Source organism: Neovison vison, chromosome 4, assembly GCF_020171115.1.
Source record: "Neovison vison isolate M4711 chromosome 4, ASM_NN_V1, whole genome shotgun sequence".
In the NCBI taxonomy this organism is placed as follows: Eukaryota; Metazoa; Chordata; class Mammalia; order Carnivora; family Mustelidae; genus Neogale; species Neogale vison.
Genome location: NC_058094.1, coordinates 165209802 through 165236703, shown reverse-complemented (window position 1 = coordinate 165236703; position 26902 = coordinate 165209802). Strand labels below are relative to the sequence as shown.

General features: G+C 39.9%; 1 protein-coding gene across 2 annotated transcripts in view; it reads right to left on the bottom strand.

Annotated features, from left to right (window-relative positions):
* Positions 1-26902, bottom strand: part of UMAD1 (UBAP1-MVB12-associated (UMA) domain containing 1) — a 222084-nt gene that overhangs the window by 175629 nt on the left and 19553 nt on the right. The window contains exons 1-2 of one of the 2 annotated variants that reach the window (XM_044246097.1): positions 16567-16810; positions 15993-16083 (exon numbers count right to left, since the gene is read on the bottom strand). In XM_044246097.1, coding sequence (XP_044102032.1) covers positions 15993-16074 — 82 coding nt within the window. In that variant the 5' untranslated portion in view covers positions 16075-16083; positions 16567-16810. Of the gene's footprint in view, positions 1-15992; positions 16084-16566; positions 16811-26902 lie in introns of those variants that run through there. The other variant, XM_044246098.1, reaches the window with a different exon arrangement.

The window sequence follows — 26902 nt, the reverse complement described above, 5'->3', positions numbered from 1 at the left end:
ACCATTGGCAATGACATGGAAGGAGCTGAAAGATATTATGTTATGCAGAATATGTCAGTCAGAGAAAGACAAATACCATATGATTTCACTCATTATGTGGAATTTTAGAAACCAAAGAATGAACAAAGGAAGAAAAGAGAGAGGCAAACCAAGACACCGACTCTTAACTCTAGAGAACAAACTGATAGTTACCAGCGGTTGGGGGGAGGGGAGGGGTGACATAGGTGATAGGGATGAAGAGTACACTTAACAGAATGAGCCCTGAGCAATGTACAGAATTATTAAATCACTATATTATATGCCTAAAATTAATATATACTCTATGTTACTGTTAAGTGTGTAAACCTGGTGATTCATAGACCTGTACCCCTGGGGATAAAAATATATGTTTATAAAAAAATTTTTTTTTAATAATTAATTAATTTCAAATATATATATATATATATATATACTCTATGTTAACTACACTGGAATAAATAAAAATTTAAAGGCTCATGCTAAACATACCATCCTTTAAGCTGCATCTGTTTATGTTCTCATGATAAATTACTAAAACTAGAATTTCTAAAGTGAAGGATATACTTCTTTAGAGCTTCTGATACAGGATACCAATTCTTCTTCCAGAAAGATTGTGTAAATATAAATTCCCACCAGCCAGAGGCAGGCTGGTACACACAGGGCTCAATTCATTTGCATGTTTCTCTTACGCTGTCACCCAGTGAATGTAACTCTTCTCTCTTGGGCTGTCTTTTTGTTCCTATCGCTCTCACCTTATGATGACACTGAAAAAAATGTCAATTTTCAATAACACTGCTACCAACACCAATGTTATCTCTATGGCTGCCTACGTTGTTTGACTGGCGGAAATTCTGCCTCCCTATTTGCCCTCCATCCCTCCTTTACCTGCAGACCAGCTGCTTTCCAGAACAAAGGAAGACAGTGACATGTATGCTGGCAGTATAGGAATAGGGAACAGAGTACTCTGCTTCCCTCACAGAACTGAACCCCAAGGGTAGACAGGGACAGCTGCCAAGTTCTAGATGTTGAAAATGTAGGTCTCAACATGAGCTATCTTGTGCAGATCAGCTGGTTCTTTCCTAGTCTGACTGCATCCCAGATTCTGCCATTTAGCTGCCTGTCAACCTTAGGTTTTGGTAATTATTATAAAATTTTCCCCTGTTTTCATAAGTACTTTAATAAAAGATTCACCGGGGATAAATTGAGTCTACAAGCTAGATAAAATTTTAACGAAAAAAAAAAAAAGCTTCATACTGAATTTGTTTCATGGCCAGTGCACTGATTTCTTGGCCTCTTGAAAAAGAGCTCAATGTATCAGAACATACTTTAGTACCACCAATTTATTCCAACAGAGATTAGAATAAATTGAGGGATTTGTCAGTCTCTTTAAATACATAGCACACAAAAAAGGTATTACTGTAATGTTAAGCTATTAAAAACAAACAAAAACTTCAGAGATAAAAATCTAATTTCCTTTCTCATTCACCAGATGAGGAATCTATGTCCCAGTAAAGGGATCTGAACTGTGTAAGATGAGAAAAGAAATAAGCAGCAGAGCTCCCGTCTTCTCCTTCAAAATGTAATCTCTTCCCACACTGAAGGTCACGTAGTGTATGAAAGTCAAAATGCTCTTTCCAGAACGTTATGAAATATTGATATTGATATTTTAAATTTTATCATACACAGTACAAGTTCATACAAAATTTTATGTTTAGTAATTCTGTTTAAATTGCTGTTAATGTGCAATTTATTTTATTTTGTAGGTTATCAAATAAAATATAAAACTGTGACTTGGACTGCAAATGTTCAAAGACCAAAGCAGCCAAAGAAGTCAATACGATTGTGTATTTGCAAGTTATCCCTTTATTCATATTCATATTCATGTTGTCTCCCTAATACCTGCTTATAAATTTAATGGTGGCTCTCTCTAGACCTTAAGGAAAATTTCAGAACAAAAACATGCAATTCCATCAGCTTGTTTTTTCCTATAGAAAGACTACTATTATTCAATTTTGTCAGTGTAACACCTCTGCCCTGTTCCAGGAAGGTGCGCATGGAACTCAACCCAAGAAATATAGGTTTGTACCACACTGAGCTCTACACGCTTCAAGGTCCTGTAACCTTGGAGACCTACAGGAGCTGAAAGAAAATGCATTCTTTTGGGGAAGGGAAAACATTTAAGCATATCTGAACTGGGAATATTAAAATACATTTGGATTCATTAGCATATTTTTGTAACAGGTAGAAATGATAATTGAATTTTTGTGGTGGTAAATTTAAACCACCTTTGGCAATAAAATGATGCCCACAGGCTAGAAAGGCATTTATATCTCACAGGGAAAGGAATGCTTTTACTGTAATTGGTTCATATGGTAATGCGATATTCTATATGAAATAGCTTGTATACTATACTTACCCTCCTTTCTCTCCTTAGCAAACAAAAGAATTTATATAAAGTATTTTAAATACATTACTCTCAATTGGAAATATTTACATATGAGACTGTTTAGAATTATCCCTAAAATCTCCTTCAACACCTAGTGATTACATGTTGTAGCATTCCCACCCTTTAAAGGCGGAATATTAAAAAATTGTAGCTTGATTTTATAATAAAAAAGATTAATGAAATTTTTATCATTGCCCTTAAAAACTCTTCTTTAAAATTTGACACACTGAGCATGACTGACATGCAATCAAGTAAAAACAAAATATGCAATTGGTTTTAAACTTTAAATAGTGGCTTTAGAACTATAAATTTGGGATGATAAAAAGAAACACACATTTCAATTTTCCTCCCAAATTTCCATGTTTAAAAACAGAATTATGATTTCATTTATTGCCTTGGGCAATTTTGGAAATGGCACGTTTCTAAATATATAACACCTAAAGATAGTGAGTCGTATAGGTGACTTGATTTAAAACTATATTAAGTTTAAGACTGTTATCATTGGGGCGCCTGGGTGGCTCAGTGGGTTAAGCCGCTGCCTTCGGCTCAGGTCATGATCTCAGGGTTCTGGGATTGAGCCCCGCATTGGGCTCTCTGCTCAGCGGGGAGTCTACTTCTTCCTCTCTCTCTCTGCCTGCCTCTCTCTGCCTACTTGTGATTTCTGTATGTCAAATAAAAAAAAAAATAAAATCTTTAAAAAAAAAAAAAGACTGTTATCATTAACAGGATTGCTGACTTTAAAAAATAGCTGGTCCAGATTCTCAAAGGAGTCTCCTGCTTCACATCAGTAATCCATTCTGAAAACTGGACTTATGAGAAAATGTATCAGGGACCATCCTATTTCCCTTCAGTTTGGATGAGAAAAATACTATGGACTCTGAAAAACAGTCTGAGGGGTTTGAAGTGGCGGGGGGGTGGGAGGTTGGGGTACCAGGTGGTGGGTATTATAGAGGGCACAGCTTGCATGGAGCACTGGGTGTGGTGAAAAAATAATGAATACTGTTTTTCTGAAAATAAATAAATTGGGAAAAAAAACAAAAAACAAAAAACAAAAAAAAAGAAAAATAACGTGTTGCACATCAATCTCAAACTACCAACCAATTTCTTAAAATCAAACTAAAATACAGCAAAATGCCTGCATATAAGTAGTAAACTATTATGTTTGTATGTTAAACGTGTTTCCTAATCACCAAACAGTTAATATGACTGTTCACCGATCGGTTGCCTTGTAGCAGTGTTAGACAGAGCCTCCCAGATGCCAGCAACATCCAGGATGCTTTCTGGCTGATGCCAGGAGCCATATCTTTCAAAATATTTACATGGGACTCTGACAACCTAGTCATTTCATTTGCAACATAACTCAAGACTATTTCCATACATTGTTTTGTTAAAAATTAAGTTTTGGAAGGACATAAATATAAACTTTTCCTATAACACATATCAAGTGAAGAAATACATATATATATCCCATGAAGTCTGGATGTTACAAGCTAACCTGTCAAACATCAGTCCAGACATTTTCAGCCACAAGGAACAGAAGCCTATCTAAAAATGGCTTAAATTTTAATGAGGGAATTTACTATCTCACCTTGGAAGGAGTCCAGAGGTTGACAGATGCCAGGCTCGTAAATGTATCAGTTCAACAGTGTCATCATGGACCAAATTGCTTTCTCATTTTACTCTGCCATCTTCAACACATTATCTCTGTCTTCAGTCACCTCCCCTCAGCAAAGGTGGACGCGTTGTACGCAACCTCATCAGGCATTTCATCCAGAGAAAACAGCTGCCAGGGCAAGAGGCGGCTCTCTCTCCATTATAAGAGGCGGCTCTCTCTCCATTATCTGCCTCTGAGCCACTCAGCCGAACTTCCTTCACATCCAATCAGGCAGAATTGCCACGGGTGCCCATTTCGAAACTAAGTGCCGGCAAGGTAAGATTGGGCCACCCTGACTGGCTAAGACAAACTAGAACGGAGCTCCCAGGGCCGGGAATAAAGCCAGTCTCTCCTGAAACACATGGTCATGGAGATCAAATGAATACTTACTCAGAAGTGTGGAAGAAGAGGGAATGAATCTGGAAGAGGCATCCCTGCTCATTTTGTGTTACTATAATTAACTAAAATTAGTATAATTTAAGTCCAGGTGATAGGTGACGTAAGTTCAACAAAGATCCATTTCCACTGGAAAAACGCCTTAATAGGAGACATTACCAAGTTTTCTAACCAAGTACTAAATGATCCAGAAGTCATTTTAAAAACTGTCGCCAATATGTAGATTGAGGATGTGTTTTATGAAACTGATTGTGCTATTAGGTAAGACACACAGCACACAAGATGTCTAGAAGGAGGTTACAATCCAAGTGGTAAAACATAAAAATAAAAATTTAAATAACATTACAGAAGAATGATAGAAGAACTACTGTAAGAACACTGACAGGTCTATATACAAGCAAACCAAGAGTAAACTATCATTGCTAATTACATATTTAATATAACAAGTAAAAGAGTTCTCCAGTTGCGGTTTGGGATCTGTACATCTCTATTATCATCTGCATGCTTTTAGTTTTTCTAACAGCAAAACCAATTGCAGTATCATGTCCTAAATGTACCACTGGAAAAATATGCACGTATACACTGACAAGACAGAGAAACACCAACACATGAATGAGCTGTCCCTAATGGTCATTCTATCGAACACCTGATGTTCAATAGTATTGTTTTGAGATGTTATTTAATTTTTATTTTTATCTTAATCTTTATTTTTGTAGGTCTAGACACTTAGAGACACTTAACCTCCTTATAGATACCGCCTTGGCTACATATCTCACATTATAGTAATTATTCCTTAATTTCCTTTTAGCTGCTCAAAAGTCATTCTGTTTTCTGAAGCCAAGCTAGTTCAAGTGGCCAATGAGATGTGACACACCTCTGACAATGACTGTGCTAACTCTGACCTTAAAATAAAAATACCCTAAGATCACACAGCCCAAGGGGCTAGTTAACATCTGGATACATAGCAACATCTAGAAATGTGATTCTTTTTTTTTTTTTTTTTAAGATTTTATTTATTTATTTGACAGAGAGAAATCACAAGTAGATGGAAAGGCAGGCAGAGAGAGAGAGGGAAGCAGGCTCCCCGCCGAGCAGAGAGCCCGATGCAGGACTCGATCCCAGAACCCTGAGATCATGACCTGAGCCGAAGGCAGCGGCTTAACCCACTGAGCCACCCAGGCGCTCCCTAGAAATGTGATTCTTTAACCTCTTTAGGGTCACAGACCTTTGAGAATCTGAGGAAATGCAAGGAACCTTCTCCTCAGAAAAATGCAAATACAAAATTTTGCCTATAATCTCAGGAGGTTTATAGACCACTCCACTCAGCTCCCCAGTCATCATGGCTAAGAACCCCTGACATAGGGAGACCAACAGGGACAATGGCTGGTTATCACAGTTACTAAACTCTTTCCACCAATCCATCAACAAACTATTTTAAGGGTTCGTTTTCCTTCGGTGCCGCCAAGCATATTTTCACCTTGTACATCAGGAAATAATTGATGCCAGAAATAAAAATAAATCATTCCTAAGTTTAGAACTGAGTGATTTGACTTAGAATATTGAAAAATTTCAGAACGATGGCTCCTTTAAGTCATTTATACCATAATGTAAGGTTTTAGTATATATAATTCTCATTAAAAACATGACTAATGTATATCTCTGTATATATGTATACATAAAATATGTATGTACATATAATCATAAAAGTATGACTTTTTAATGAAAATACCAATTGTAGGATGTTTATAATTTAACTAATAACCACGGTGTAGCAGAAATTCTTTTTTAGAATTCAGTATAGTTGACACACAGTGTTGTATTAGTTTCAGGTGTGCAATATAGCAAGTTAACAGTTCCATATATTACTCGGTGTCATTAAGATAAGTGTACTTTTTTTTTTTTTTACTTTTATTTATTTGACAGAGAGAGAGAGATCACAAGTTGGCAGAGAGGCAGGTAGAGACAGAGGGGGGAAGCAGGCACCCTGCTAAGCAGAGCCCAATGCAGGGCTCAATCCCAGGACCCTGAGGCCATGACCTGAGCCAAAGGCAGAGGCTTAACCCACTGAGCCACCCAGGTGCCCTGAGGTAAGTGTACTCTTAATCCCTGTCAACTACCTCACCCAACCCCTGACCCACCTCCCCTCTGGTAACCATCAGTTTGTTCTCTATAGAGTTAAGAGTCTAATTTTTGGTTTGTTTCTTTTTGCTTTGTTCGTTTGCTTTGTTTCTTAATTTCACACAAGTGAGATCATATGGTATTTGTCTTTCTCTGACTTATTTCACTTGGCTTTATACCCTCTCGGTCTACCCATGTGTTGCAAATTGCAAGATTTCATATTTATGGCTGAGTAATATTCCAGTGTATATGTGTGTGTGTGTACCCCACATCTTTATCAATGGACATAGGTTGCTTCCATAATTTGGCTATTGTAAATAATGCTGCAATAAACATAGGAGTGCATATATCCCTTTGAATTAGTGTTTTCCTATTCTTTGGATAAATACCCAGTAGTGGAATTACTGGATCATGTGTTCTATTTTTAATTTTTTGAGGAATCTCCATACCGCTTCGCACAGTGGCTGTCCCCATTTGCCTTCCCACCAGTAGTGCACAAGTGCTCCCTTTTCCTCCACATTCTTGCCAACACTTGTTATTTCTTGTCTTTTTGATCTTCGCCATTCTGACAGATGCAAAGTGATAACTCATTGTGGATTTGATTTACATTTCCCTTATTAGTAGGAGCATCATTTCATGTGTCTGTTGGCCATCTGTATGTCTTCTTTGAAAAAAATGTCTATTCAGGACCTCTGCCCATTTTTTTAATTGGATTATTTGATTTTTTGGTTTTGGGTTATATAAGTTCTTTGCATATTTTGAATAGTAACCCCTTATCAGATATACCACTTGGAAACATCTTCTGTCATTCAGTAGGTTGCCTTGTTTTGGTTTCCTTTGCTGTCCAAAATCTTTTTATTGTGGCATGGTCCTAACAGTTTATTTTTGCTTTTGTTTCCCTTGCCTGATAAGACCTCTAGAAAGAAGTCGCTACAGCTAATGTCAGAGAAATTACTTCCTATGTTCTTTTCTAGGAGTTTTATAGTTTTAGGTCTCTATTTAGGTCTTTAATCTACTTTTTAAAAAAAAAAGATTTTATTTATTTATTTGACAGACAGAGATCACAAGTAGGCAGAGAGGCAGGCAGAGGTGGGGGGGAAGCAGGCTCCCTGCTGAGCAGAGAGCCCAGTGCAGGGCTGGATCCCAGGACCCTGAGATCACGACCTGAGCCGAAGGCAGAGGCTTTAACCCACTGAGCCACCAAGGCGCCCCAGGTCTTTAATTCACTTTGAGTTTATTTTTTTGTAGGGTGTCCAAAAGTGGTCCTCTTTTGTTCTTTTGCATGTAGCCATCCAGTTTCCCCAGCACCATTTGTTGAAGAGACTTTCTTTCCCCCATTGTATATTCTTGTCTCTTTTGTCATAGAAAACTCCTATGTGTTGCTTTTTTAAAAAATGCTTATTCTCAGGTTAGAGCTCCAAAGATTCTGTTTCACTAAGCAGGGGTCAGGCCCAGGAATCTGCAGCATTTTCAACAAAGAGCAGAGCACCTGTGACAGAGGTGCTCAGGAATGTTCAACTAGTGATCACTACAATAAGAAAAAACTCCATCACACAAATTTTAGATGTTTTTCTTGTGGATGACTTTATTAGATTATGCTATTCTGAGGTAACACTCTAATTCTATGATGATAGACTAAAGGAAGAAGATACATTTTTTAGAAATTCACATTTATGAAGATTAATGTGCTACCCTTGTAAGAATCGTTCCTTTCATAACATGCTTTGGTTGCATTCAAAGGAAAAAAATAGATGCTGAGTAAGACAACCACTAAAATATGAAAGAATATGGTCATATTATTCAGATTACCAGAAAGCCAACACTTAGGTCTTCCAACCCTACCTGAATTGCCAGTACAAAGTACCATGCTTATAGTGTACATTTTACTTTGTCATCCTCATTTTTATTTCCTCAATAGAATGAAAGAAAATATAACATTTTAAGCTCAAATATAAAAACTACTCATCACAATGTTAGTTAAATAGTCTCAAATGTGGAAGATATAGCATCATGAAAGCCTCCAACAAAATACTAGAGGAAACTTGTTTATTAAATATGGTGTCGTGTGCTTAAATTGCTTCCCTACTGATATTGCCTAAGTAAGTGCCCTCCGGGAAACAGCAGCAGAGTAAACCAGTCACTGACCGCCCCCCGCCAATAGCTACAGGAAAAATATGGCTGCCTGAAGGTTTTAATTCAAAGAAAAAGCTCTTCTGAAGAGCTTACAGGTGTTAATTCATCACATAGATGTACTCTGGCTAAAAACGAAAAGGGTTATAGGCCACTTGGAATTCACATTTGTGTAATTAGGTTAATAAAAAGTTTCTCAACTGCTCCACTGATTAAAAAAAAAAAGAGTTAAGTTTCCAAATATATTAAGAAACTTAAAGCTTTCTGCTTTTTACCTGGTGTTTGAAAGGATGTGTGTTTAACCTATAAATGTGGTTTTGTTTGCTTGTTGTTTATTTGTTTATGGCATAACTAGAGTAGAAGAGAAACCATAAGTCTATATTTTTATGAGGTCCTTTCCAAACTGTTTGCTGGTGTATGAGCACTAAATCACAGAAAAGAGAATAGCCATGGTGCTGGGCTCCGCATGCACACTAGAACTGTCTGGAGAACACTGAAAGAAAAAAAAAATTCTGTCTGTGTCAAATCCCAGGCCTCTCTAACCAGAATATATGGATTCTGGAGGTCCCAGCACCAGCGTCTTTTCAAAGTGCTCTCTAATGCATAGGAGGGTTAGAACCAGGGAGGCAAAGAAAAAGATCATCCGACTGACATCACTGAGTCCCAGGATGAATGACTGACTTGCTCACAAGTAAGTGTATGAAACAGCAGGCTCAGTTCTGCTTCTCAGTATGGTCCACACCTCTCCTTTGCCCCATGATGCTCCTTCTAACCTGCTCAGTCCAGGAGACAAGACGGGGTACGCCCCACACAGGACAGACTTGCCTCAACACTTCCAACTCCAAAGTGTCGCTAGATGAACGGGTAAACTAGAATTAGGAGCCAATGAATGTGAAAGTCCTGTTAATTCTATCCATAGTGGGAAAATAAACAAGTGCATGATGAAGTTAGTTGAAAAATCCTGGCACACTTGCTTTAGAACTGAAAGGTCAGAGTAAAAATACAAAGATTGCCAAGTAAAGTAATTGCAATTTGAGTTTTTCTGGATATCACAATGCATGGGTAAAGAGATACGAATAGGGTCAGTTGCTTTTTTAATCCATCAACACTCTATTTTTTAAAAAGATTTGGTATACTTCTGTTCTAAGAAAAGGGAGTAAAAATAGAAAGCACACACTAAAAGTATGCTTAGTTTTTATCTTTGTTGTTTTAATTAAAGCCTTTGGTCCTAGAGAGACTCAAAGTGACTTACAGTCCCTCATCTCTTAGAATGTAAATTTGTCTTGTACACAGCCAAATTTCCACTTTTAAATAAAGAAAGGAGCACAGAGATAAAGAGATTACCAAAAATTCCCATATAAAAATGGAAGTGTGTACAGACGGTTTGAATGATTCTGAGGATGAGGATCTTAAAAAATAAGCCATTACGTTTCAAAATCTGATCTATCATTTCAACTGGAAAACAGAAGGTGAGACTAAGTTACATATTTCAATATTAATACTTCAAAGATGATGAATTCCAAGGCACTGAATTACTAAACTCTGATTCTCGATTCAGTTTTACGAAAGAACTAGCTTATTGGGAACTATGGGTCCCCGTGCCCTACTTTAAGAAGCACCTGCAAATTCTGAAAGCTGTGATGAACGTCGCCTGTACCATTCCTAAGCCTTTCCATCTTCAGGGCAGTCCTTGCCCTATTTCATTCTGCCAGATCCAAAGCCCTATTCAATATCTGGTCAACCATGTCAGCGAACATAATAAGAGTAATCTAAATTAATCCTTTTCATCTTACATTCTGTGGGGTTTTCTTGTTGCTTTTATTTTTCCTTCTTCTTGCCATAACATAATAAGCTAATTCATGCCTTAGTTTTGTCTTAGTTTTGGAAGGAATTATATGCCAACGTCTAGGCAACAGATACCCTTTTCCTTAATTTAAAATAACTACGAGGTTGCACACTACAGTAGTAAATTTGTAATCAACTTAAAGATAATGTCTTAAAAGTACAATTAAACATGTCATAACACAAGAAAACCCTGGTAATTACAAATAGTTACCACGCTCACTGGGGTTTTAAATACTAGTATAAAACTAAGAAAAATCGCCACCCAGTGATGCAAATGAAAACTGCAATTTGTTTTTGTGTAAAACACGTACCCTGGAGGATTACTTCAACTTCATTACTGAATGAAGGGATAGCTATTACCTTCTTATGTGAATGAGAACTGGTTACAAGGGAAAGGATGTTTTTCTACAAGGCTTCCCCCCACCCCCACCCCATCCTTATTCAGCACGCTCGACTTTTCACAAAGGCTGAAAGCTTTGGAAACCTTAACAGGGAAAAAGCCTTCTGTCCAAAAGTGAGCTAATTGTATACCAACATCCCAGCTATTCCTATTATCATCAAAGTACCTAGGCTGTGCCTGAACCCTGAGTTTCAAGCCGCGGGATGGTGACTTCAGCAACTCAACAATGCCATCTAATCTTTGGGACCTAAAACCTCTTTGTGTTAAATAAGCAGGAAGAATTGCCTAGAGTAAAAGGTACTCTGGAGTGGGAAAAAAGAGATAATTCATACCTTTCACAACATAATTTACTGACCATTTTAGAAACATACAATGATAACCTCACAAATTCTGTAGAATCCATATCAAGAAGAAGTTGTTACCATAAATATAATTGTGTTTCTAAGTCTTTATTTAGTTGTATCACTTCCAAAACACAACAAAACCCATTATATACATTTATTTTCCTGCAGTGTATCTATTGCACATGAGGGCAAAGAAAGTTATGTGGATATATGATGACCAAAATATATGTGTGCAATATGGGGCATGTTAGTAAGAGCATTTCATATCTACCATTTGACCTATTTGGCATTTTCCCAAATATTTTACACAGTATGCACTGAGACTAAAGTGGGTATTACATTTGTCAGTATGTTATCACATGATAAAAAGGAACAACTTAGCAGAACAAGTCAGCTTTAAAAAAAGAGGTTACCACTTTTAAAGTGGTAACCCCTTTAAAAACCATTTTTAAAGACAGCTTATTATATGCCTAATAATCTGTCCTGACTTTTACCAGTCAAATCAGTTAAGTCCCTGACTGTCGGTGCATTTTTTTACTAACTAAATAATGTATACTCTCTTCCAACCTCAACCTCATTAAGATTACTGTTGTCTGACATAGTTAAAAATATTTAGACTATTATACATTACATATTACATACCAAAAGGTTTAAGGTAGCCAAAATCATAGCCCAACTTTATGAACAACCAACACTTTTATTTAAAAAAATGAAACCAAAGAAACACAACACTTTCTCTTTGAAATAGTAAGGAACACAGTGTAAAATTTTTTTTGAAGAGCTTAAAATGTCACTGATGTCTTAAAATTTAAAATGATATTATGACATTAAAAAAAAAAAAAAAAGATGGGTAGCTTAGTGGTTAAGAGGATTAGGCTCCAAAGTCAGATTGCCTGGACTCCTTCCAGATTGGCTACACATTAGCTGGAGGAACTCAGAGAAGTTAAGTTCTCGCCTGTATGTGGACATAATACTACCATTTCACTGACAGGGCTGTTCTAAGCACTTTACACATGGTAACCCACTTAATCCTCTCCATAACCCTATGGGGTTGGTATTATTTTTGTGCTCATTTTCTAAATGCCCTCCCACCCCCGGAGGTTATATAACTTGCCCAAAATGGTGGGGGGTGGCATATACACTATTCCAAAATATGCTACTCTGGCATAAGGATTGTTCTGAGCCAAAGGCTCTTGAAAAAGAGCAGGTGCAAGAAGGGCTTTCTGGCCTTCCCTTTCCTTCCTAAAAGCAGGAGATAAAGTCCGCTAGAGAAGATGCCAGAAGGAAAGAAATACTCCTATCAGCAGAGGTGGAGAACTGAGGCCAAGAGAACTCTGTACAAACAGACCCTGCTAAAATAACTCTTATCTTCCTTTAGTCTCCCCACATTCTTTACTTTTCCATAAGGGCCTCTTTGTTTAACCTGGTATATAAGCACATAGGTTTTGCCACTTCTTTGGTCTTCATTTTCCTGGTGTGGGAGGAGCTCCCATGTACATGGAAAAATCTGCATGCTTCCCTCCTGTCATCGGGTCCTATGTGTATGTATTTCCTAGGCCCAGGCAAAGACCTTAGGAGGAGTGAGAAGTTCTCCCTCCCTTAAAACAGAGACTCTGGTTGGGGCGCCTGGGTGGCTCGGTGGTTTAAGCCTCTGCCTTCGGCTCAGGTCATGATCTCAGGGTCCTGGGATCGAGCCCCGCATCGGGCTCTCTGCTCAGCAGGGAGCCTGCTTCCCCCTTCTCTCTCTCTGCCTGCCTCTCTGCCTACTTGTGATCTCTCTCTATCAAATAAATAACCTATAAAAAAATCATTAAAAAAAAAAAAAAACAGAGACTCTGGCAAGTTGGAGAGCCAGGGTACTGAGCCAACAGGTCTGGCTCGAGTCAGGATTCTTATCTGCGCTTCCCCACAGTGCCTCTGAGGTGTTCCTGAGAAAGAAGGGAGGCGGTGTGATCCATGAGAAGAGAAAGGAGACACAGGAAGAGAGAGCTGATGCTGATGCTGGCTGATACCACCAAAACTTCAGGAGAGTAACTAAGCTCACAGAACAGTAGGTAGATGCAAAGATTTTTCACGGAAAGTGGCGAAGGGGTAAAGCTTTGTACCTGGAGGGAAATAGGGCTAAACAGAGACAAGCATCAACACTCATGGAAGCAGATGGACGAGAAAGTCTCAGCAGACATCTATGGGACTTGTGTGGCTTGGGTCATCTGAAAGAGGGAGTACCACCAGCTGCATTTCAAATTATATCACTGTGGCAGAACGACGACAGAAGTGTCACCATGGTTGCTGCAGGGGAGGTACTGTGCAGGGACCAAACCTACCCGACTCCATCCGAGATGGTCCTGGGAAAATGCCCTTAAAGTACAGCATGTTGGCTTTCGGGAAAATGTACCCTGAGAGCTTAGGTATATCAGATGGCACAGCTGGAACATGAGAACAGATCAGAGTCATGTAGTGCTGGAAGTTTCCTCGTGAATTAGCAAATCCGCAAGTTTCTGTATCTTCTGAGGCTCAGCTAAGGACAGCGTCTTAAACCAGAGTCTTTTCTAGAAGAGGAAAGGTCCACAGCAAATAAGCTTCACACACTGAGGTAGAATCGCCTGGAAACTGTGCCCCTATTGGTCTAGCTGGCGAAAGTGAAGCATCTACATGTTTCAAGCCACCAGACACTGGAGACTTCAGAAAGAGCAGCAGCTGGAGTATTTTTGCCTGTGGTTAAAACTTAGCCCTAAAGTGCTGCCAAGCGCGGGCCAGAGAGCCAGAGAGGTGAAGAAGATGTATAAAGAGTTGCCAAGGCCCAGCATTAGAAACTGCACATGCTCTCAAAGATATCTGTGTGCGTCTCTCACAGCCTTTAGATGGCTATTTGATTACAAAAATAATAATGTTCATTTCAAATCATGAAACAACAGAAAGTAGCAAAGTTCTCCACATATGTGTTCAGACTACAGAAAAATAAAGAACTGAGCTGGGAACATCAGGCTTTGTTGAAGCAAATTTTGAGAGATAAATTTCTTGTGAAAGTCCTAAAGAAAAGACCAGAGGCATCCTTGAGGTTCAGTAGTGAAGCTAATTCAGGAGGTAAGAGGGAAGCAATGCTGGCAGATTTCAAGGAACAGAAGTTGGGACTGATGGAGCCAGTTCTGACCAGGAAGCCATGGCATAAACTCCTGATGTGGTAAGAAGGGCCAGATAAATAGGCGTGTGCATGGCACCCCAGTTTATACCTATCAGAAAGTTCCCCGGAAAAACCACTGACCCTGGTCAAATAATGTCTCACAATTTTGCCTGAGGTGGAGGATATCTGGGCAGAGAGAAAGAGAGAAAAGAAATCTGACCACCAGGGCTATTGCCCCGTCCCAGGACAATATGAGGCAATTCAGAGAAAGTGCCAGAAGGGAAAGGGCATCTGCCAGCACTGTGTATTCTGGCCTGCCAGAACTCAACTGTGGAAAAGATGGGATAGTCTAAGGTAATATTTAGCCACAAGAAAAACTATAATCTGGTCTCCCAGAGATTAAGGCCTACCAATGGAAGAGGGTCAGATGGGCAAAACCGTTGTGTCATTTCTGTGAGAGACCAGATCCTAAAGAGAAGGGCTGAAGAGGCAGAGACCCACCCACCTACACTTCTAAAAGTATGGGAAAAGAGGCACGGCAGGAACCCTGGCTCTGAGAGGGCCTAAACTGAAAATTCAGGATGACCCTTAAACCCAAGGAGCCATCTTCCACTTCTCAAAGACATACAGAGCATTTGCCAATGCAAGGGGACTCTGGCCTGACAGGGCCAAGATAAAGACTGTTAAGAGGTAGGAAACTAGAATCTGGAAAGGGAGACACCTGAGAAACATCCCAGGGAGCAAATGCCCTATGAATTCATGTGCAACTTCTTGAGGAAGGAGCTGAATTTGGCAGGAGGAAGTCCAGAGTGGAAGAGGATGCCTGCTACATGGGAACATTGGGTTTTGGCTCACCACCCTCTGGGGAGAGAATTTCTGGGAAGAACTATACAAAGACTGCAAATCTCCTCCTCAGGGGGAAAGACATAGTGACATGAAGGAAATGTTTTTTTCAGAATTCCCTTTGGAAAGAGCATAGTATTTGTCTGAAAGAACATTTTTTTTTTTTTAAGCCACCAAAATCATAATAAGTGCAGGTATCAGTTTTATAACAGAAAATAAACCAGTCTTAACAAACACAGAGAAGACACAATTTAACATATTTAAAAAGTATACTTCATCCAGTAAATTATTTATTGGATGTCTAATTTAATTTCAGATGCTAATTTAAGAAGCAAGGTTTGGTGCTATTTATAAAACAGAACTTGAATCTACCAAGGATCCTTCAAGACTTCTGGTTTTTCACAATTAAAAAGGTTGACCAGCTTATCATGTAGAAAAAAAGGGATGATTTTTCACATTTAATTTGAAGGATACAGCCAAAGTAATATGTAAGAAGTGTATGACTTGATGACAATATTCTAAGTGATTGAGGACCTTTATTTTTATAGATTTCATATACATAAATGAATTCTAGAATTAGAAGGAACTAATTTAAAAAATCAATCACATAATTTCCAAGTAATCTTTTAAAGGAAAAATTCTTCAGCCAATTATGATTATTTCTTAAAAAGACTCACCTAAAAGGACAAATCCATCTGCTTCTGTCTCTGGTGTGGAAGGCTTTTTAGATTCTGGAGATTTTCTGAAGAAGGGAAACATTGCGGCTATCTGAAACAGAAACACTATATAATGTCAAGTTCAGAGGAAAATATAAAAAAGTCTTACCCTTTTTAGTAAAAAGCCAAACACAGAGATAACACTATAATTACTTTTAGGAATTCTATTACCAGACTTAAGAACATAAGCCCCCTCCAGGTGTCAGAAGACAAACCCTGAAATTAAGGGGCAAAGACTTCCAGTTTACAACCATGTGTGCCTTTTGAACCATGCAACCTCTATCAAATTTCTGAACAGGCAGGAAATAACACAAGAAATTATACACATAAAACTAAAATCAACAGATAACATCAGAATCTGGAAAGATCTCGCTAACTATAACACAGACACAGGACTGACGAAAGGAAAAACAAAACAAAACAAAAACTTGTCCAGGTTTCTTGACATGCCACCATCAGTTTAAGCATCATGAAACTGAGGCCACCTGAAAAAAAAGAAAGGAAGGCACTTCTAACATACTCCATAGTCGGTTACCTGATTCAGACACTGGCGGGCTGAATGTATCCATTGCAACTTCAAATTCCCATCAGTGCAGATCTTTGTGTTGGTAAGATTTTGTACCCCAACACATACCCACACACCACATTTCTCTATCTCCTCCCATCTTCGTACATTCAGGGAGGACAACAACTCCTAGAAAACAACTGGAAAGGGAGTTGGGGGGAACCTGAGAGGATACGTCACATTCTGAGCACAGTCACTATAAGCAAAGCAACATAAGTCTTGGTGGCAGCAAGTGCTCCGCATTTTAATTTCATATATTCCACCCACAGCAGAAGAGCAAGTAGGGAGGGTAAATAAAGATTTTATCTGAGCAAAGCCTTCTGGAAATGGAGAACTGTACTGAGGTTTGCAGAGGCTGACCTGCCCTAAGCCGTGAACCCGAATGGACAGTGATGGAACTTATTTGTTGATAAACATACTTGGCCGATTTTACTTTTAAAGGAATAACAACTGGAGAAAAATAACACAAGGCATGTGATCAAGAAAATTGTTCAGTAAAGGAAAAGGAACAGCCTCTGAAATCCTCAAAGAAAACACTTATAAGATACAGTGACGGGTCCAGAAGAAAGGTCTGGAAATAGTTTGGCATCCTCCATAGAGGACAAGGAGACACGGCCCATAAGGACCTGGTGAAAAACGAGATTAGATGCAAAAGCAAGTGCAAAAGATGAAAAGACAGAGAGTGAGATGCGAAGAATAGTTGAGTAAGATGAAGAGAAGCCTGTGGGAGAATGAAATGGTACTAGAAGAGAACTGGTTGGCTTACAGGCAGGAATCTATAAAAATAGAGCTCAGATTTAAAGACTTGAAAGACTGGAAAAGGCAACCAACTTCTCAACCTCAAGCAGTTGAAAATAAGATGAAGGGGCACCTGGGTGGCTCAGTGGGTTAAAGCCTCTGCCTTCGGCTCAGGTCATGATCCCAGAGTCCTGGGATCGAACCCCGCATCAGGCTGTCTGCTCAGTGGGGAGCCTGCTTCCTCTTCTCTCTCTCTGCCTGCCTCTCTGCCTACTTGTGATCTTTAAAAATAAATAAATAAAAATCTTAAAAAAAAAAAAAAAAAAAGAAAAGAAGATGAAGAAAGCCACTGAAGGAACTACAGTTGATTAAGCATCAAATCAAGTATACAACCATCACACCTGATATTAAAACCTCAGCATGGATCCATGTGGCACGTAGTCAATTCCTTTACTTGGGATAAAATGGTTCAGGAATGGATGAAGAGGGTTGGTCTTCAGCTGAAGCCTAGCAGAGAAAAGTTACCCTCAAATAAAGAAGGAGGGAAGAAGCACCTGCGGGGTGAATGCAATAAGGGATGTAGCAAATCTGAGACATGTATAGCCAAAATTGTAGGTCTAGCTTTAAAACAAGACCAGAGCAGCTGGGTGGCTTGGTCGGTTAAGCAGCTGACTCAGGTCATGATCTCAGGGTCATGGGATCGAGCCCTCCACTGGGCTCTCACTAGAGTGTGCTTGAGATTCTCTCTCTCTTTCCCTCTCCCTCTGTTCTGAAATAAATATGTATATGTGTGTGTGTGTTAAAGGAGGACTATGACTAGTGGATATTTAGAACAGCCCTAGAGACAGAAAGTTGCCAGGGAAAACTGCTCAGACCCCAGTGAGGGCCCATTCTCTAGTGGCCAAGGAAGTTACCAGAAAAGGAGGAAACTCCAAGAGGCTGGAGCCAATGGGCATGGAGAACAAGGACTGGGGTCCTTTTCCAGGAAGCAGAATCTGGGCATAATTAATAAGCATCCTCCAACCCAAGGTGGGGGCCCGCTCAAAAGCCTGGTCGCTCATTTCCATTTCAGAATTGCTACCATTCCATGACTATCGTGTATCTCCCATTCCTTCCCTTTCTGAGTGAGAGTGGTCCAGGCAGTATGTTTCCCCGTTCCACTAGTGTGGGAGGGGCCGGGGCATGTGTCATTTTAATTCATGAAGCCTCCAGACCAAGAGATGGTACACCTGGGCCTGATGGAAAGACACTGGACTTGGAGTGTGATGCTGTGGCTGAATGGAGCAGTTCAGATGACTGCGCTTGGGGAGGGGTGAGTTATTTTGCCTACAATGAGGAGAACTGTGTGTGATGACCACAAAGGAGAACCACGAGATCCTTAGGGTTGTTCACTGGCTCTCTGGCTTCGGGGGACACAGGACTGCAGTGTTCTTTCCTCCTTGGAGGCAGATGCGGCCATGTGGCTTGCTCAGTTCACTGTGTCATGTGCCATCAGGGCACTACATCAAGGAGCTTTGTGACACACAGAGAAAGAGAAGCCCTTTCAAAACTGGTTCCTGTTCTAGCATGTAAAGAAAAGCCTTCTAATAGAAGGATTCAAATTTCCAATACTTTTTTTTTTTTAAGTTTATTTATCTATTTGACAGAGAGAGAGAGAGCACTCCAGGGGGGACGGCAGGCAGAGGGAGAAGCAGGCTCTCTGCTGAGCTGGGAGCCCAATGTAGGGCTCGATTCCAGGATCATGGGATCATGACCTGAGTTAAAGGTAGATATTTAACCGACTGAGCCATGCAGGCGCCCCTCCAATACCTTTTCATGTCTGGCCACAAAAAAGAAATGGAACGAACATGGAAATTATAAAAAGAACTCTGATAAGTCAGTCTCAAGCCCCCAAAATTGAAATCTGTTGTTATAAAAGCCAGCCCAAGAGGCACCCGGATGGCTCAATCAATTAAACGTCTGACTCTTGGTTTCTTTTTTTAATTCAAGTGTTTTGTACAGAATTTATAACTTAATTAAGTTAAGGATTTAAGCTTTCCATGACCTAAAACATCAAATTAAAACTATACACAGGCTCCATCAGTTTGTTGCTAGTATGACTGATTGGCAATGAATAATATTACAGTCCCTTCCTTTAGAACATTACAAACACTAGAAAAGGAGGGACAACTTGGGTTCCATGAGTCAAGCAATTTCCAGACATGGAAGAAATAGATTAGGAGTAAGAGAAAAGAAGTCAAGATAGAATGAAGGAACTCAGAATGGCAGCAAAGAATAGCTCACTACAAATATTCATCTGAGGGGCACCTGGGTGGCTCAGTGGGTTAAAGCCTCTGCCTTCAGCTCAGGTCATGATCCCAGGGTCCTGGGATCGAGCCCCGCATCGGGCTCTCTGCTCCGTGGGGAGCCTGCTTCCTCCTCTCTCTGCCTGCCTCTCTGCTTACTTGTGATTTCTCTCTGTCAAATAAATAAATAAAATCTTTAAAAAATATATTCATCTGAAAGAACTCTAAAATTGTTACAAAAATACCAGTCACCCTCGCACCCATCACTCCACCAATGTGGCCTCCACCCTAACTCCTTCTTCAAGATGTTTCTCCGTGAGAACAAGTTTCCAACTTTACAGGTCTTGGGATTCCCTTGTATAGCCATTACTGCTGCTGACACTAATGAGTCATTCCACAAGGCACCAAGAAAGTCAGTGCACTCACACAGATTTACAGGAATCACTCCATGCAAGAAAAGACTATGTCCTGGACACTAGGATACATAATGCAATTATCTTTCTCCCAGGAGATTTTTTCCTATCACTGAAAAACACACAGAGTGGCGCAAAAATATACCCTGGTGAGAAATATACCCTGGTGAGGCTGGCAATAACACTGTAAGCTCTCCCCTCTATGAACTACGCCCGCAGTCAGAGAGCTGTGTGGGTAGGTCACAACCCCAGCAGCTAGACTGAGCCGTCCTGCCTGAGACTAGAAACAAGGTGAGTAACTACAATCCCCCAACATGTGTTGGACTCCTAGAGTGTCAGTCATTATACCAAATTGCTTTATGTACTCTATCTCCTACAACCTCATAGCCAGCTCTCCAGGTATGTCCAAGGATTCACAATGTGTAAGTGAAAGAATCAAAGTAAAGGAGATTAAGTATTGGTCCAAGTTTATGTGGTTACTCAACAGCCGAGCTAGAATTTTAAACCAAGTTCTTCTGCAACCAAACTGAAAGCTTTTCATCAACAAAGCACCAAGACAAGGAGTCCTTGGCAAGTGGGACACTTATGTTGGACTTTAATGGCTTATCACTATCAGTCACATGCACAGTATCAGTCACATACATTTGATTCACTCCAGTTCTATCTTTATCAATCCCTTCTTTCCCAAGTCTTGCTCAGCTCTAGGTTCTGAAGATATTTACTAATTCCATAGCATCTACGTTCAAGAACTTCATTTACTTTGTATTTCTATTATATAAACATTTATTAAGTGCTTAGGCCAGATACTGACCAAGCCGATGCAGCACCCAACTTAAATCCAGAAGGAACAAGTGCAGCCTCAGCCCACCATAGTTCTGAGACAATCCTTAGCAACAATAAGAGTGAATTAAGAGCCCCATCCCCAAAGTGGAGGAAGCTGGTAATAGTCCTGCTGCGCCAAGTGTAATATATGGGAAGCCCCAAGCACTCATGCTTCTCATGTACACAGCCTTGACAGCTGGCCTTCTGCTTGGAGTTCTTAAGCATATTCCAGTCTCATTTCCTTATTTACAATTTTCAATATTTTAAAAATTGTCTACAGTAAGTGAATTTTATACTTATAAACAAAAAAAATGCCAGTATTTTCTCTTAAAAATTCATTATTAACCAGTAGCAATGTTCTTGCTTGGCTGAGCTGAGACCCAACCCAGAATGAATGTCTCCTAATTCTCAAACATGGGAATCCTCAAGCTACCTCAGTATGGATGGGGGATGAAAAATTCACCTGCCCCAGCCACAAGCTGGGAGAAAATACTTGCAAGTCACATATCTGTTAAAGAACGCATACCAAGGGGTGTCTGGGTGCCTCAGCTGGGTAAGCGTTTGCTTTCAGCTCAGGTCATGATGGCAAGGTACTGGGATGGAGCCTCGCATCAGGTTCCCTGCTCAGCACAGTCCACAGTCTGCTTCTCTCTCTCCCTCTGCCCCTCACCCCTGCTCGTGCTCTCTCTCTCTCAAAAATAAATAAAATCTTAAAACAACAACACATATCTAGAAAATATAAAGAACTCTTTTTAAAATTTTATTTATTTATTTATTTATTTGATAGAGAGAGAGGTCACAAGTAGGCAGAGAGGCAGGCAGAGAGAGAGGGGGAAGCAGGCTCCCCGCCAAGCAGAGAGCCCAATGTGGGGCTTGATCCCAGGACCCTGAGATCATGACCTGAGCCGAAGGCAGAGGCTCAACCCACTGAGCCACCCAGGCGCCCCTATAAAGAACTCTTAAAAATCATTAATGAGAGGGACATCTGGGTGGCTCAGTAGGTTGGACGACTGCCTCTGGCTCAGGTCATGATCCCGGAGTCCAGGGATAAAGTCCCGCATCGGGCTCCCAGCTCCACGGGGAGTCTGCTTCTCTCTCTGACCTTCTCCTCGCTCATGCTCTCTCTCACTGTCTCTCTCTCGAATTAAAACAAAACAAAACCACAAAAAAAAAAAAACCCTCATTAATGAGAAAACAATAAAAACTGGGCAAAAGTTATGACAGACACTTCACAAAGAAGGTATGTGGATGCCAAACAATCACGTGCAAAGATATTCAACATCTTTAACCAACAGGCAAAGGCAAATTAAAATCTCAGCAAGATACCACCATATAACAAATAAAATATTTAAAATTTAGAAGGCCTGCTATGCCAAGTGCAGGCAAAAACGTGGAACAACTGGAAGTCTTGTATACTGCAGTAGGTGTGTAACATAGTACAACCACTATGAGTAAGAATTTGGCAGCTTCCTGAAAATATAAACATACATCTACCATATGATCCAGACCTTCTCTCAGGTATTTACCTAAGAGAACTGAGAGCGTATGTCACACTTGTACACAAATGTCAGCCAGCTTTTTGAGTAAGAGCCCCAAAATGGAAACAACCCAAATGTCCAAAACCAGATAAATGGATACAGTGTGGCATATCCATAACACTGTTCAGCAGTAAAATGGAATGAAGTCCTAAAATATGCTACAACATGCATGAATCTCAACAGAATTAAGCTGAGTGAAAGAAGCCAGACTAAAAAAGAGTTCATATTGTACGATTCCATTTATAAGAACTTCCAGAAAATGCAAACTAATGTATAGTGACAGAAAGCAGATCACTGGTTGTCTGGGGAATGGGGAAGCAGGGGGAGGGTGGAGGAAGGAGGGATTACAAAGAAGCACAAGGAAACTTTGGGGCTGATGAATATGTTCATTATAGTGATTGTGGGGATGGTTTCAGGGGCATAAATGCATCTCAAAACTCATCAAACCATACACTTTCAATATGTGAAATTTTTTGTATGTTGTAAGAACTCAATAAAACTATTTTAAAAATTCACTATTAGCACAATAACCTAGATGTCATAAAAATGTTTAGTTCACAATGATTCGGAAAATTGCCTCCAAACTCTTAAACCCCTGTGTGTGTGTTACAGATATAGTCTTTGTATAAAAGACAAAATGCTTCTCTTCTCTGTGTAGTCACACAAAACAGAAAAATAAAAGGACAGTGTCTTCACTTTTAAATAGTATACAGAAACTGCATATAAAAGGGTTATTAGCTTGATCACTAGGCAGGGAAGCTCTTTTTCTCTGAAAAGCCAGAGAGTAGGGCGAGTAATATATTTATTTTTCCCTATTATTCTAAGGCTTACCTATTAAGTAATATCACCCATGACAAAAGGATGAAGGCAACCTGGTTTTCTCAATTTGATTATCTTCTTTCAATTTCAATACACTAGATAATGTAAAATGCAAATACACCACAATTCCCATCTGTGATTGATCAATAGCAGTCACTTAACAGTAATAACATACAAGTTTCCCCTGCTATCCAAATGTAGAGAGTTTCTAGAAAAGCATTTTGTAAGCCAAAATGGCATAAAACGAAAAAGTAGTTAGCATTAATTTATATGGAACAATTTTTGAACATGCCCAGACTCCCAAGATAATTTCTCTTCAGCTTTTCAGGTACCTTAGGACACATCTTGCTAAGGGATACACAAAATAAATGCAGATAAAGCCGGGGCAGAGTGGAGAGCTATAGCGGCTTGATGCTGAAATGCTCAGTGTAGTTCCCAGGAAAGGAGCTTGGCGGGGACGCACACTGCCTCTGTAATAGCTTGCTGCAAACCAACACTGACCCTCTTTTTACTTTCCACCTTTTTTTCATAAAAGTGGAAAATCCTCCTCAGACTTGTTTCAGTCAGCGACAACAGGTACTAAGGGAAGTCTTTCATAAGAGCAAAGCAGTATAATGTGAACTTTCAAAAAGCAGGGGATACCTGTATGCATACACACGTGCATGGCTTTCCCCCACCCCCCTTCATATTTGCTCCCGATGGAATCCAGAAGGGTCAGTGAGAATTAGAAGAGCCCTGTTGGGACTTCACAAATAGGTAGCCTTGAGTTCAACGTCATCTGCTGGGTAGTGTACAGACACAAAGCAAGGAGAAGGAGGGCCTCTGCTGTAAGAAGGGTCACTAAGAACAAACAGTACAGTGCGTTTGGAGGACAGCAAAGGGATTATTAACCTAGGTGGCTCAGTCGTTAAGTGTCTGCCTTCGGCTCAGGTCATGATCCCAGGGTCCTGGGATCCAGCCCTGCATCAGGCTCTCTGCTCCACGGGAAGCCTGCTTCTCTCTTCCCACTCGCCCTACTTGTATTCCCGCTCTCTGGTCAAATAAATAAATAAATAAATAATATCTTTTAAAAAGGGGGGGCAGGATTAACTTCAACAGAGGCATGCACATAAGCAGCAGAAATTAACACTGCAAGAGCAAGGTCAAGAGCAAGGTGGAGACAAATTTTTGAAAGGGCTGAAGAGTCAAGAATATTTTAGAATAGCCACAGTTGCAGACCAGGCTCTGTTTAGTGTTACTGTATGGTCTAGGATCTTGAGGAAAGTCGTGTTTCAGAAAGATTAAGTTTAACATGACATGCTGAAGAGGCTGACTGAGAGCACGGAGTCAAGAAGTTAGAGAGCTGTAGCAAAAAGGGATTAGATTAGATGGGCGACATTTGAATAAAAGGAAGCGATGCGCAGAAATATGGAGCAGGACCTGGTAACTCTCTGCTCTACAAAAACGCAGATGGGAAGGAATTACCATAAGGCGACTGAGAGTTTAAGCCTGAGGGACTGAAGAAAGTGATATTATGAATTAGAAAAGAAGGGAAGTTCATTTTGAGAGAGGAAATATAATGAATTCCATTTCAAACCAGCTAAAGGTAAGGGAAACAGGACTCGCCCAAATATAAATATGTAAAACGCAGTTAGAAAAATAAGACCTAGTGCCCCAGAGAAAGGGAGTTGTTATCACATAAGTGGTAGCCAAAATCAGGAACATCAGTGGTATTTCAAACGGAAAATGTGAAAGTTCAGGGCTGGAGGTCACGATCTCTAAGATCTCAGATTATACTATGACAACGCATCCCCTTAATTCCCACCAAAGTGATGTGTACACTCCCTTTTCTTCAGTATTTTCAAAAACATACTTGGCGGTCTTATCAGGACTTAAATTATTAACTTGACTATATTGTTCCACGTTTCAAAACTGCAGAAACAACCGACCTCTTCAGCATAACCCAGGGGTGGTAAAATCAAATGCCAGTCAGCTAAGAATGCGTGAAGCCAGCCTCCTGGGAGACAGGGAGTGATAGGGAGTGCGGCCGGTCTCCCAGGGGCACCTCCAGAGAGGGAGGGAGGGAGACAGATACCCAGGGAGCCGCGAGGAGGAGCCCTTCACCAAAACAAGGCTTGTAAGGGCTTGATTCAGGAACCAGTGAAAGGCAGCTTTTGACAGTTTTGAGCTAAGGAAACCTGAACTCAGATTTGCACACGCTGTTACAGTCAAGCTAAAAACAATAATAAGAACAGTAACAACAACAAACACACATGGGACCAGGCTGAAGCTACCATTAGCTCACCTCTCCCCCACGAAGATGATTCCAAAGCATCTAGAAAGCTCGGTGGAACGCCGCCTGAACATCTAAAGCTGCCTCGGTCTGAAGGGCCCATTTTAAGGCCTGTGAGCAGGACGAGGAGCCTGGGGCTCCCTACTGCTGCTCCTGCTCTCTCAGTCCTCTTAGAGAACCTGCCAGCTAAAGTGATTTATTTTTCCTCAAACATTTTTTAATAGATCATTTTAGCTGATATGATCTACTTATACTTCTTTAATCATTTGCTTTAACATCTTTTTTTTTTTCCCTTAAAGATTTTATTTTTTTTGTATGGCAGAGAGAGCATAAGCTGGGGGAGCGGCAGATGCAGAGGGAGAAGCAGACTGCCCACTGAGCTGGGAGCCCGATGCGGGACTCCATCCCAGACTCCTGGGATCATGAGCTCAGCAAAGGCAGTCGCTAAACCTACTGAGCCACCCAGGCGTCCATAACATCTTTTCCATATATTCTTTGCAGTACATCTTTTGACTGTATTTGTTTTATACTATTTTATTCTCTCTGTAGTTTTCCTAATTTACTGGTTTCTTTAAAAAAAAAACTAGCAGGCCTTCTAATTATAAAAGTAATTTCTATTTTTGTGTGTGAAGGGGTTGAGGGGATAAGCATGCTTATACTTAGAAAACAAAAATATGGAAAACTATACAGTGAACCTAATAGCTATCATTACCAGGATGCATGACCAGTTTATATTCACTGTACAGTTCTCCTATAGTATTCACATTTTTCTATTTTCTGTCTAAAAAACAAAACAAAACAAAAAAACCAGAAGGCACCTTTGGTGTTTCCAGTGATAGTTTCGTGAAGGAACGTGGGCCTAGTGTCACCAACTCTGATTTTTCAAGACAAAGTGGAAATCGAATTATTTTGGAAAAAAATCTAGTTTTTAGGTGATAGCAACAAACTAAAAATATTTTTTAAATGCTCCAGAGACTGAATAAACCTTCCACAAACTGGATGTGGCCTTCAGGTGCATGTTAAACCTAGGCCAGGAATGTGCATTATAGTTTAAATCTCATCAGCATAAAGAAAAATTGTGAAAAGCTTTGGAATTTAGCAGATCTTCTGGCTAGCTTATCCATCTGGATTATGGTAACTTTTGTTTATCTTTGACTAGGTTATGTCACCACACTATAGGAGGTAACTTGTAGAAAATGATAGTCATGCCAGTAATTCCTCTCCACAGAAATGTATCAGGTAGAGTGCATTCATTATGATAGTGACCAGTTTTGAATCCATTTGTAAATTCAACATTCCCTTCTTTGACTAGAAATGTGTGGTGATACTTTGAGTTCTCTTTTGAACAAGTTATAATATCTTACAAGCTCCCTCCTTAATGAGTTCAGTAGTCTTTTTTATATTTGTATGAAAGAGATT